This window comes from Odontesthes bonariensis, chromosome 20 (genome assembly GCF_027942865.1).
Source record: "Odontesthes bonariensis isolate fOdoBon6 chromosome 20, fOdoBon6.hap1, whole genome shotgun sequence".
NCBI lineage: Eukaryota > Metazoa > Chordata > Actinopteri > Atheriniformes > Atherinopsidae > Odontesthes > Odontesthes bonariensis.
The window spans coordinates 10,520,356-10,532,801 of record NC_134525.1 but is presented as its reverse complement, the minus strand read 5'-3'; the positions used below and the strand labels follow the sequence as shown (position 1 = coordinate 10,532,801).

At 42.3% G+C, this 12,446-nt stretch overlaps 1 protein-coding gene across 1 annotated transcript in view; it reads left to right on the top strand.

The window, feature by feature from the left end:
* Positions 1-1,856: 1,856 nt before the first annotated feature.
* Positions 1,857-12,446, top strand: part of tmx3b (thioredoxin related transmembrane protein 3b) — a 37,968-nt gene continuing 27,378 nt past the window's right edge. Inside the window, exons 1-9 of the mRNA XM_075452339.1 lie at positions 1,857-1,944; positions 2,206-2,263; positions 2,779-2,818; positions 5,284-5,407; positions 5,683-5,728; positions 9,930-10,010; positions 10,242-10,341; positions 10,541-10,618; positions 10,916-10,982. Coding sequence (XP_075308454.1) covers positions 1,911-1,944; positions 2,206-2,263; positions 2,779-2,818; positions 5,284-5,407; positions 5,683-5,728; positions 9,930-10,010; positions 10,242-10,341; positions 10,541-10,618; positions 10,916-10,982 — 628 coding nt within the window. The 5' untranslated portion in view covers positions 1,857-1,910. The remainder of the gene's footprint in view (positions 1,945-2,205; positions 2,264-2,778; positions 2,819-5,283; positions 5,408-5,682; positions 5,729-9,929; positions 10,011-10,241; positions 10,342-10,540; positions 10,619-10,915; positions 10,983-12,446) is intronic.

Here is a 12,446-nt window from a genome sequence, read left to right as displayed (position 1 = left end):
CTTTTCACGCGATTTTTTTGTGTGCTGACGCAAACGTGTGAAGGTTGGAGGAAAACTTAAGGACAGAACTTAAGTACAACAAAGTACAATTTCCAGCTATCATTTGTAGAATGTAAAAGAATATGTCATAATGTAAAGAAACAGTAAAGTAAATGTGTTTAACTTGTAACAAAAACAGTCAGTAAAGGACTTGTCCTGTTGCCTGTTATCTTAGAGCGACACCTTGTGGTTGATGTCGGTATTGTTCATCTAAACTTTTTCAAACATCTCGCATGAGAATACAAGAAAACAGGAAAATAATATAGAGTATACACTTAGGCCCAGTGCTGTGTACATCATATAGTTTCGTATCATATAGTTTGTATCGAATTATATGTGTTCAAAAGCAAAAATAATTACACCGTGAGCCACGAAAAAACTCTGAGCTCCTTTATTCTCCAACACAGCCTGAACCCTCTCAGACGAGCTTTCTGTCCTTTCTTTAAGGAGTCTTCAGGAATAGTTCTCCAGGCTTCTTGAAGGACATCCCAAAGCTCTTCTTTGGATGTCGGCTGCCTTTTGTTCCGTTCTCTGCCAACATGATCCCACACTGCTTCAGTGATGTTGAGCTCCATCAGACCTGCTGCCACTGATTTTCAGCCCACTTCTTGTGTCTTTTGGCACAGCTCAGCCTTTTCTCCCTGTTTCCCTTCCTTAAGAACGGCTTCCTGACAGCCACCCTTCCATGGAGCCCATTTCTGATGAGGCTTGGGCCAACAGCAGATGGATCAGCTGAAGGTCCAGATGCATCTCTCAGCTCCTGTGTCAGGTCTTTGCTGGATTTTTTCCTCTTTCTTAAGGACATCACTTTCAGATCCTGTTCATCTGCTGTAGATAGTTCTTTAGGCCTGACACTTCTTCTTTTGTCCTCTACTTGTCCAGTTTCCTCAAATGTTTTAAGGACACACTGCACACCATGCTGAGATATGCCAAGTTTTCAGCTAACAGCTCTTTGGGAATCACCTTGTTGCTGCAGAAATCCTGTTTTCTGTCTGTCAGACTGTGTTATCTTTGCTGTTTTTCATAGACAAAACTAAAGAAATTAGTCTTTGTAGCAAGTTATGTCTAAAGATACCATAACATAAAGATATCTAAAGATATGATATCTAAAGATGCCATACCCAGGCTCTGGAATAAGCTCCCCGTTGAGCTGCGTCTTATTTCTGACCTGGGCCTCTTCAAATCTGAGCTAAAAACCTACTTATTTAGGATGGCTTTTAATACCCAGTAGTATGATGACACTTTTATCTTATTTGATTTTGTTGTATCTTATTGCTTTCACTGTTCTTTTATTGTTTTTATTTGTTTTTACTTATTCTTCTCTTTATTTATTACCTGCTGTAAAGCACTTTGGTACACCGAAAGGATTGTCTGTAAAGGGCTGTATAAATAAAGTGCATTTACATTTACATTTAAAATATGTTATATGCTAAAATGATTACGTGTGGACCGACCATTGGATCATCCTTTGAGTTGGACGTCTTTTTTCACCTTTGAATTATTCACTGATCAACGTAAAGTGTCTTAACAGAACACATTTAATAATAATAATAATACATTTTATTTGGAGGCACCTTTCAGGTCACCCAAGGTCACCTTCCATTAGAAATAAGAGCATAGAAAATAATAAAAGCATAAAAACATGAGACAACAGAGAAGTTTTAGGTAAGTTTTATTAAATTAGATTGTTACCCCTGTTTAAGACGCAGATATGTTGTTGCACGATCAATTTTCCCATTTCAACCGAGCTATCTGTGAAAACGTTCACAAGGAAACGTGCAAAGTACTTTTCGGAGTCTGCGTAACTCCGCGCATGCGCAGAGAACGCTTTTAGCAGCTGTATTTCCTGCTTGCTGTTTCCACTCGAAGCGATGGCAGAAGTGAAGGCGTCCCTGATTTATGGAGGTACGTGGACTTTTTGTTTCCTGTCCAACCAACACATGAGTTCGTATATAATCACATTTTGTGTTTAAAACGACCCTTGAAGCCGCTCTTGGTGAAACTGTGGCGCAAACCGCAGCACAGTTAGCCGGTACTACAGCTTTAGCTGGTGATGCTCCAGTCATTTGGTCTCAGGGTACAGGAGAGTACACGCTTAAAGGCTCTGGTTGCCACTCAGATAATCATGCATTTAATCAGACTGTTGTGTTTCTTTTCGCTTTGCAGTTGTAGCGGCTTTCTTAAGTTCCACGGTGCTTGCTTTTGTTGAAGATCTAGATGACACGTAAGTGATGCACCCAATGATTGATCCACACTCGGGCTTCCTGATGCTGTTTCACTAAAACACGACCAGTCACAGCATAAATTGACCCAGTTTCCGCTTCTTTTCTGGTATATATTATGCATGTATTGTGTGAATAGGTGCAGCCACGTTTAAAGCTGTACATTACACTCTTAAAGGATGCAAGGATCTAACAGTGATGCTTGCGGTAGGAAATGTCTGTCGATTACGTGGGGTATGTGTGTACCTTTTTGTTTAGGATTCATAAAATCTGTTCAGCAACTGTCTTGGTAATCAAATGGTAGTTTTAAGGCCTTTCATTTCTGGAAGCTAAAAACCAGTGTAGAGAATTCTTCGTGCTCTCTGATATATTTAATGTCACTATAATTGACCATAGAGAAAAAAAGAATTGCATTTATATCAAAATAGCAGGTGCTCTAATGGTTCTGTTGTATAAATGCCGTGTGATTATCTTGAAAATTACCACGACTGTAACGTAATTGTTGTCTTTCCTGCAGGTTTAAAGACACCAGAGTGAATGACATCTGGCTGGTCGACGTGAGTCTGACACGACACACAAATGCAGACGCACATTCACAAACTAATCTGGGTCCATTGAGCTATGCTTTACTTCGTATCCAGCACTCCGCTGTCTGGATCATCGCTTGCGGAAGTGCCAGGGGTCGGGGTGGGTGTAATGAGGGTGGGGCCGCGCAGGCTGTGATTATTGAATGAGAAGTCATGCATGCCAGGCAAAGCCAGGGGGCTTGCAGAGGTTTATATCAGAGTTTAGGTCCAGGCCCATTATAAGGAAAGTTGCTGCTGTTGCTAATGTCTGCTGCAGGAGTAAGTTCTGGGAGTTTTAATGCGTTTATGTCACTATTTCATTCATTTTTGCACAAACTTGCACAACACATTATGTGTACACTGCCAGATTTCTACGTCTGCATAAGCTGGTGACTGGTGAGCGTGTGAATTGAAGCAAATGGCATCCCAAAAGCCAGATATTCTGGTTGGTTGACCTTGATATGGACACCCAGAGGGTAAAAACTGTGCTCACATGTTTAAATGTTTAATCACTGAAGATGTTCATTTAACATAGTTTTAATACTGTTTAACCTGTAACAACAAACTAACATAAGAAATGTTTATGACACAACCCGCCTGTCTTGATTTTGAATTTCAGCAGAATTGTGGGTATTATTTGTTAAGGAAAGCACAACTAACCAATCAGAGGAGCCTGGGCTTTCTTTAGGTTCCGTTTAGCACCAAACTGTAATGATACATAAAGAAACAGCGCTCTGCAAGCCATTTCAGGGCGGGGAAGTCTAAAGGAAAGCAAAGAAAGATGCCATGAACGGTCCATGAAGAACACGGGGACTTTTAGATTTAAAATGTTTGTTTCTTAGATAAATAAATGAACATTCTGATTAACTGACTCATTTGAAAAGATGCTAACAGACATGCTGGAGTCAAGTTGTTCAGACATACAGAATAAACCATTAAAATTCCAACAAACAAACACGTGACTGAGTTTGCAGAAGATTGTTGTAATGCATTATTTCGGGTTGTTTGCCCAAACTCTCGCAGCATAAAACACGCAGAAGAATATCTCAAGTAGGTTTTTCTACAGTTCAGTGCGAGGCTCGTCACAGATTTCAGTTGTAGTCTCTTAAAGGGGAACTCCGGGGCATTTGAAGCGCAATCCCATTGCTAGAGGTTGTCAAATACTGATAGTAGGACACAGACTGGTGCAAATCTGCGCTCCCTGTGCGAAGATTGCGCTGTTTGCGCAGCCTGTCATGCGGGGCTAATACGTGGTGGCCAATGGGCAATAATAAACCTTCCACGTAAAACAACAACTTGCACACAGCAGAAACGTCACACCACTTTATAAACCATCCGACAATAAAGTCACAAGCCTTACCATCAAAACCATATGCATGGTTGTCACATTACTGGCATGGGGACGTTACAAAACAACTTTATAAACAGCATGTCACTTACCGGTTGTCGGTATGCTCGCGCATGTGAAAGCCCAAAACAGTCAATGGACGATACTCCCAAATACAAAGCAATTATCTTCTCTAGAAAAACTGCGTTCAAGTATTTAAAAACATTACAACAATACATGCCCAGTAATATTCTTGTAATGTTTTAAATACTTGAACGCAGTTTTTCTAGAGAAGATAGTTGTTTTGTATATGGGATTATCGTCCATTGACTCTTTTGAGCTTTCACATGCGTGCGCATACAACTAACCGGTGAGTGACATGCTGTTTATAAAGTTGTTTTGTAACGTCCCCATGCCAGTAATGTGAGAACCATGCATATGGTTTTGATGGTTAGGCTTGTGACTTTATTGTCGGATGGTTTATAAAGTGGTGTGACGTTTCTGCAGTGTGCAAGTTGTTGTTTTACGTGGAAGGGTTAGCACTTGCCCCTTAGCCACCACGTATTAGCCTCACATGACAGGCTGCGCAAACAGCGCAATCTTCGCACAGGGAGCGCAGATTTGTACCTGTCTGTGTCCTACTATCAGTATTTGACAACCTCTAGCAATGGGATTGCGCTTCAAATGCCCCGGAGTTCCCCTTTAAGTTCAGTTGCTGAAACTTTGGGCTGTCTTCAACACTGACTCCAGACTTCCATGTCCAAGATGTCCCAAACAAACTTTCATCCTGTCATAGCTCAGTGTGTTTTTTTTTAATTTAATTTTATTATTTTATATTTTTTTATTTATTTTATTGTTATTTTTTTATCTATTTATCTATTTATTTATTTATTTATTTATTTTTGTTGTGTACATATGTCTGTTTGTGTGTATGTGCTGGGGTGGGGTGGGATGGGGGCTGCTTTTAAACATGTATAGCACTTTGTGCTACATTTTAATATATGAAAAGTGCTTTATAAATAAAGTTTGATTTGATTTTGTTAAGATGAAACGGTTCATAGTCGGATCCGGTTTGCGGTTGTATGTGAGATTGACTGCATTGTTGCTTTCCTCCTGTGGTGTTTTCCAGTTCTACGCTCCATGGTGTGGCTACTGTAAAAAACTAGAGCCGGTGTGGCATGAAGTGGGAGTGGAGCTGAAGAGCTCCGGCTCGCCGGTGCGCGTAGGAAAGATGGACGCCACTGCGTACTCAGGTGAGTAGATCAGGAGGCAGGCTGGAGACCAAGCTGCTCCTTTATGGACTGAGCTGCCTGCTAAGTGTAGCTTAGCATTCTGAATGTTGGTCGGTGTGACGTTACTGTGATATGAAGCTATCGGTCAAACTGAAGCATCTTTTTTCAGACATATGCTCTTACTCATATATTCAGAGCTTGAAAGTTAATCGAAACCTATAAGAAGACAACGACATGTCTTCAGATCGTCTTCCTTTTCTGATCTGAGATGCTAACGTTTGTTCTCTGAGTTGCAGGAATGTCGTCGGAGTTCGGTGTCCGTGGTTACCCCACAATAAAACTGTAAGTGTCACTAGTTAGTTTGGTTTTTTTTAATGTTTTTTTTTTTTTTTTAAATACAGTATTTCCTCAGTAAGATACAGCAGATCTAAAAGAGTTTTACTGTTTTAACTCATTGTGCTTTTCAGGTGTGGTTTTATTAGATTAAATGCGACAGAAATGATTCTTGCCTACATCATTATTCAGATATTTTGTTGCCACCGTTGTGTTTTTCGTCCTGTGAGACTCGGCCCGTGGAGACAGATATTTACTGTGTCCAGCAGGGATTCTGGTGTTATTGTGTTTTCCTTGAGGCATAACTAACTGACAAACTCTCTTCACACGTTTTTTTTGGACGACAATTTGATTAGCTTGGGCCTTTCTGAATGCTTTTAATTCAACATTTCTTGGGGATAAATTGTGTAAAATGAAGCTTAAAGTACGCTTTTCCCTTGTCTGCGGAGCAACAAATACAGTTGCTTCTCCGTGCAACTCTCATCAAATTATCTCTTGGGGTAAAGAGGTTGTTTTTTTTTTTTACTTAAAATGCATGATTTGAGGTAGACGGCAGCTGCGGAGCTCATGTTGATAAGAGATGGATGAGCAGAGTTTCCTCCGTATATTTAAAACCGAACCATTTATCATCGCACCACCGTAATGTGCTTCCAGTTTAGTTCATCAAGCTCATTTGGGAAGCTGCCACAGGATCGCGGCAGGGCTCATAACATTAAACCAAGCAAGTGATGAAACACTCGTGGAAGAACACGACTTCCCTCCCTCGATGACAGAAAGACTTGATTTAGAGTTTCCCCGGAGTTCATTAAGCCCCGTGGGCTGATGCAACCTCAGCATCCTTAATGCATTCTGTTGTTGGAGGCTATTGGCTTGAGCTCACTTAAGGAAAGTCATTTGTTTCTTTAGTTTTTTTTTCTTCTTCTTCCTACGGGAGGTGCAGTGATTTAAATGAAGTTGACCTTTGTAATAAATGAGGTTTTCTCGTCGAAGCGGTTGGATCAGAGGCGGCTTATCGTTGCCGTGCTCAGAAAGCAGGAAGCAGACTTTAAATTAGCCTAAAACCCCTGTAGCTGCAGCTGGATTGTTTATTAACTTTTACAGCTCCAATAAATAGAAAAAAAAAGCTTCGAAAACATCTCGGGGAAAAAGTCTGTCGAGCCTCCATTTAGCGTGAAAATGGGAAAGAAACATGACTTTGATGTCGTGGACTGACGGGGCTGTTTGAAGTGTTTTGAGTTGCTCAGAATCGGCTGGACTTCCGGGCCTCCAACATTCAAACAAACGATCACATCCAGTGCTGGTCGAGCACCGTAAAACAGAGAACTGTGCATGCTTCTTTAAATGCACAAAACAGCAGAAAATGAGGTGTAAGGCTTCACTCCTATAAGCTAAGAACAGGAATCTGAGACTGACATGATAAAAGAACCATCCCTTGCCCCCCCCCAAAAAAGACTTGCCCCTGCACCAACACAACAAAATATTATATTATTTATATTATTTTATTATATATAATATTAAATACAAAAACAACTGAGGAAAAAACACGATAAATAAGTGAAATACAGTATATAAATATCAATCATAAATCCTTAAATAACCTAAAAATCCTAAAAATAACCGAAGAAAGCTAAAATAAAAATAAACGCTACTCTATGGAGCATAAAAAAAAGATTCCTGCAGTTATGATAACAAGTTAGAGCTCAGACTGTAGCACGCCGTTTTCACCCTGTTTACAGCTGGCATTAACATAATAAAGTATAATTGATTGAACATTAACTTTGTTGTGTTGCAAACACAAACTAGACTAGGTTGCCTATGGGTGAAATTAGTTGCATGACATGATGCCTCAATTCTAATTCTAGTTCAGCAAAACTAAAATTCAAATATAGTTGTGGCTAATAGCAACATATTAGCAAGAGGCTAATAAATAGCCTATAGCCTACGTCACTCACAGAAATCTGCATCCCTTTATCTTTTGCCCGTTTCTCCTCTTCTTCTTTTCTTCTCTTTCTAAACTGGGCACCTAGAGTGCGCTCTGGGCGGTCGCCCACAGCCCATAGCAAAAACCGGCCCCGAAAACTGGACAGATGAATGCTAGAAAGGACATAGTGTGGTTTGCTGATCCTTTGTTTCTGCTCAAACTGGATGCAGATGCACAGGACCATAGAATCTTAGGCCACGGAGGCGTCCTGCTGTTGGTAAAAGAAAAGAAAAAAGGTGTGTGGGATGTTTTTCTGGCACACGTTCGGGCCCTTAATGCCAGCTGAATCTTGTTCAAATGCCACTGCCATGGCAGAGCACTGATGCTGACCATTCGCATGCCTTAATGGTTACTGCCGGCAGTAGAAGGCGCACAGTTTATCTCAGGCTCGTTCCCCCGACACCTCAATGAGTCCAGTGCACTTCATTAGATGCACAGTCCCTCAGCACCTTTGGGATGTTGTTGAAAGACCGAGTCTGGGCATAAAAATGCAGCTGTGATTTGATGTAATCATGTTACGTTCGTAATAATGTAATAATGTGGAAGGAGTGGATCCAATATTTAGTGAATCTGTGATGAGCAAAGGTAGAGTTTAGTCTCAGTGAGCCAACCTAAACCATCTTAAATCTTCAACTTGTGCAGAACGCTGCTGCCCGTCTTTTAACCAACACCAACAGACGTGTGCACATCACTCCTGTTCTTAACTCCCTCCATTGGCTTCCTGTCCTTTATAGAACTGATTTTAAACTTTTAATGTTTGTTTTTAAAGCTCTTGACGGCCTCGCCCCATCAGATTTATCTGAGATTTTAACAGTCCGCAATCCTGGTAGAGCTCTGAGGTCAACAGATCAATTTTTGCTGGAAGTGCCCAGGTCAGAATACAAACCCTGGGGTGAGCGAGCCTTTTCCATCGCTGCCCCCAGGCTCTGGAATAAGCCCCCCGTCCAGCTGCGTCTTATTTCTGACCTGGGCCTCTTCAGATCTAGGCTAAAAACCTACTTATTTAGGATGGCTTTTAATACCCAGTAGTATTATGACACTTTTATCTTATTTTATTGACCGGACCTTTATTGATTTTGTTGTATTTTATTGCTTTCACTGTTCTTTTATTGTTTTTGTTTGTTTTTACTTATTCCTCTCTTTATTTATTACCTGCTATAAAGCACTTTGGTACACCGTAAGGATTGTCTGTAAAGGGCTGTAGAAATAATGTACATTTACATTTAAACAAAACTATTTAAGTCAGAATACAGTGCCTCTATACGGCCTCTATTTTCAGGGACTCGAAAGCAAACACAGAAAAGCTTCATTACCAGGAGTTTGTTTGGAGTCCTCTGAGGACATCGACTGCTTGAAGTTGTGGACTTTCATGCCAGTCCTTCAGCACAGCTGTCCTCAGTAATTTGCTTTTACGTCCTTTTTGCTTTGCCGGTGAAATCGAAGTAGGTTGGGTTATTGGAGCTTTGCCATCTCCTGGGTCTCTTTCAAAGTATGTTTTTGGGATGTTTTCCATCTGTGCTGGAAAGAACCAACTAAACAGGTTTGCAGCATTTGACTAAGTCTGAGCAAACACCAATAAGCCGTAAGTAACCTACTGCTATTGGGAGTCATGCATCCTGATGGCATCACATTATAAGCGGTTCCAAGCCTTCTCCGTGCTTTTATTCTTCTCCTCCTTCCGGTGCTGTTGGTATCGGTGTCATCTGTTCAAAGACAGATGTTCCAGAGCTCTCAGGGCTGGTGAAGTCTTCTCCTTATGTTACACTTGGATAATGATCTACCGTGCTGTCGGAGAGCGGTGTTCCCCTGGCTGGATGTTGTGGTGCACTTGTTTTTTCCTTACCACGGGGGTCCTGTGATCGTCTGCTGTTGTCTTGTGTGGACATCCAAGGCTTTTTTATGTTGCCAAACCCATCAGTGTGTCCTAGCTGTTCTCTGAGCGTACCAACCTGTTGATTGTTGGCTTCTTCTATTGTTCCTGCTGTTTCTCTTGATGGATTTTTTTGCAGCCTGAGGATGGCGTGGCTCACTTGCATCGAGCGCCGCTCTAACCGTATGCTGTGGGTTCACAATTAGTTTAATCAATGAATAAATAATGAAGAACTGGCCCACATCTGCCCATGCAATAGATTTCAGGTTTTGTTGTGTTGCGATTACTAAACTTGGAAGTGAACATTCTCCAGTTCAAGTGAAAATCGCTCTGCTTTTCTTTGTGTTTCTCCATTTCAGGCTAAAGGGGGACCTTGCCTACAATTACAAGGGACCACGGACAAAAGATGATATTGTGGAGTTTGCCAACAGGGTGGCAGGGTGAGTCGCAGCCATCGTACAAAATGACAAACTGAGCGAAGCTTCCCTCATTTCAAAGGAAGACGGAAGCCTTCAAAAAAAAAAAAGCTTGGCTCCAGGGTGTCATGTCCTTGCATCTCCACTGGGTGGTGCCATTGGCTCAGAAATCAGCAGCAGGACGTTTGTGTTGTGTGGCTTTTACATGTTGATGCTGATCAAAAAGAACTAATCTCTGCGGGTTCATTTTATCAGACCAGCCGTCCGGGCCCTCCCCAGCAAGCAGATGTTTGAACACATGATGAAACGGCACGACGTCCTTTTTGTGTACGTCGGCGCGGAGTCTCCCCTCAAAGTAAGCACCATTTGGGTCACTCTGACATGAATCAACATGCTCTTTAAATGCAAGCCTCCTCAGGCAACCTTTAAGGTTTTTTTTGTGACTTATTTTTACAAGAATAAGTTCCTTCTAGTAGTTCAACTTGTAAACTAACGAATTTAAAGGTACTGTGTGAGTGCTAAAACTGTGTGACTTTTTTGTTTCACTGTTGCAGGAAAAGTACAACGACGCAGCATCCGAGCTCATCGTCTATACTTACTTCTTCTCGGCCTCAGAAGAAGCCTTGCCAGAGGTAAATCTCTGAATGTGCATCACTCAGTTTGATTTCCCAATGATGCGTTAGTTTTATCATCTATGCCTTTTGAATATTGTGCATCAGGGTGATCTCTCAGTACCAGTAATGTGGATTTTAGAACGGCACCCTTTATAAAGCATATGCAGGTTATACAGGCGGCTGTTTTACAGAAGTCCTGTGAGTTTTTTTCCAGGTGTTTACAGAGTAATGAGGATTTTATGCAGCTGGTGTAAAGTCATTACAACGAAGTGTTAAAAAAAAAAAAAAGAAATTCTTTTTGTGTGCCTCCTGCAGTCGGTGTCTTTGTCGGAGCTTCCTGCAGTCGTAGTCTTTAAGGATGGAGGTTACTTCACCTACGACGGTGAGTCTGTGTGACTGCTCCCCAGCGGCGGACCCCCCCCCCCCCTCCCAAAAAAAAAAGACTTCCCCGCCACCAACATATAGCTCATAACAGTAAAAATAATCCACAGTCAGGACTTCTTGTTGTAGACAACTAGACTAGGTTTCCTTTGGGTGAAATTAGTTGCATGACATGATGCCTCAATTCTAATTCTAGTTCAGCAAAACTAAAAATCAAATACAGTCGTGGCTAATAGCAACATATTAGCAAGAGGCTAACAAATAGCCTATAGCCTACGTCACTCACGTCACTCATAGAAATCTGCATCCCTTTATCTTTTGCCCGTTTCTCCTCTTCTTCTCTTTCTAAACTGGGCACCTGATGGCTTCTTTGGCATTTTACCATGATGATGATCCATGATGACTCCACATTATTACCTTTGCTTTTCCCATTATCACCGTCCGTTCACCCGTCAATCAACCGGAGTCACGTGACGTAAACAAATTCACGTAGATGACTGCACAGATTTTTCTTTTATTTTCATTTTTCACATAGCCTAACCCAATTAATTACATTAAGGTATATGGGTATACAATAGAGTATACATAGAGTGCGCCCTGGGCGGTTACCAAAAGGTAATCTTATTCAAAATATCAAAGAAATACATTATCATTGTATTGACACCCTATGTAATATAATCAGCTCAGCAAAAACCGGCCCTGCTGCTCGCTCCTCTTCCTCTGCTCCTTTCTGTAACTCGAGATGTTTTGTTTTCCCGTTCGTGCTGCTCTTCTTTAATCTTCCTCGCCGTGCTGACTTATGGTGAGCCTGGCCCCTCATAAAGCGCCCATGACTCTGCCCACTGTTATATGTGTGTGGTCAGGCCAGTGATGTTGTCGTGGTTGGGTGGACAAGCATAGCAGGCCTCATCGCTCTGACTGGCACGAGTGGGCGTGAGCGACCGCAGTTTCGGAAAAAGAAGCCTGTCCTGTATATATACAGTCCAGCAAAGCTGTGAGCTGAACCACCGAAGCAGCAATCAGCCCAAGGTGGAGCTTCTCAGCGCAGCAGCATCAGCACGCCACATTTCTCCATGATGTCTTGCACGTCGATGCCACACTGGGCCTGAGCCGGGAGGCGGAAGCGGAAGGAAAGGGCGTCGAGGCACAGCACCAACACGAACGGGCCCCAGTAGTGGCTGTTCGGGAGGTCGGGCGCACGGCGTGTCACCCGTAGCACAAACGCCAATTCAGCCGCCGCCTGCGAGTTCACGTGCGTCTGCTCCACCTCGCCGTTACGGAAAGCGGGCTTCCTGCTCCAGAACCGCAGCAGGAGAGGCTCGCCGCAGAGGACGCCGATGACGAAAACCCCGCACTCCGCCGAGTCCTCCTGGACTCTGATGCAGAGGATGTGGCGAATGTCTCGCGTTGCCATGGTTACAGGTGTATCAACTGTGGAGGATGGGGGGGAAAAAAATTACTCTTA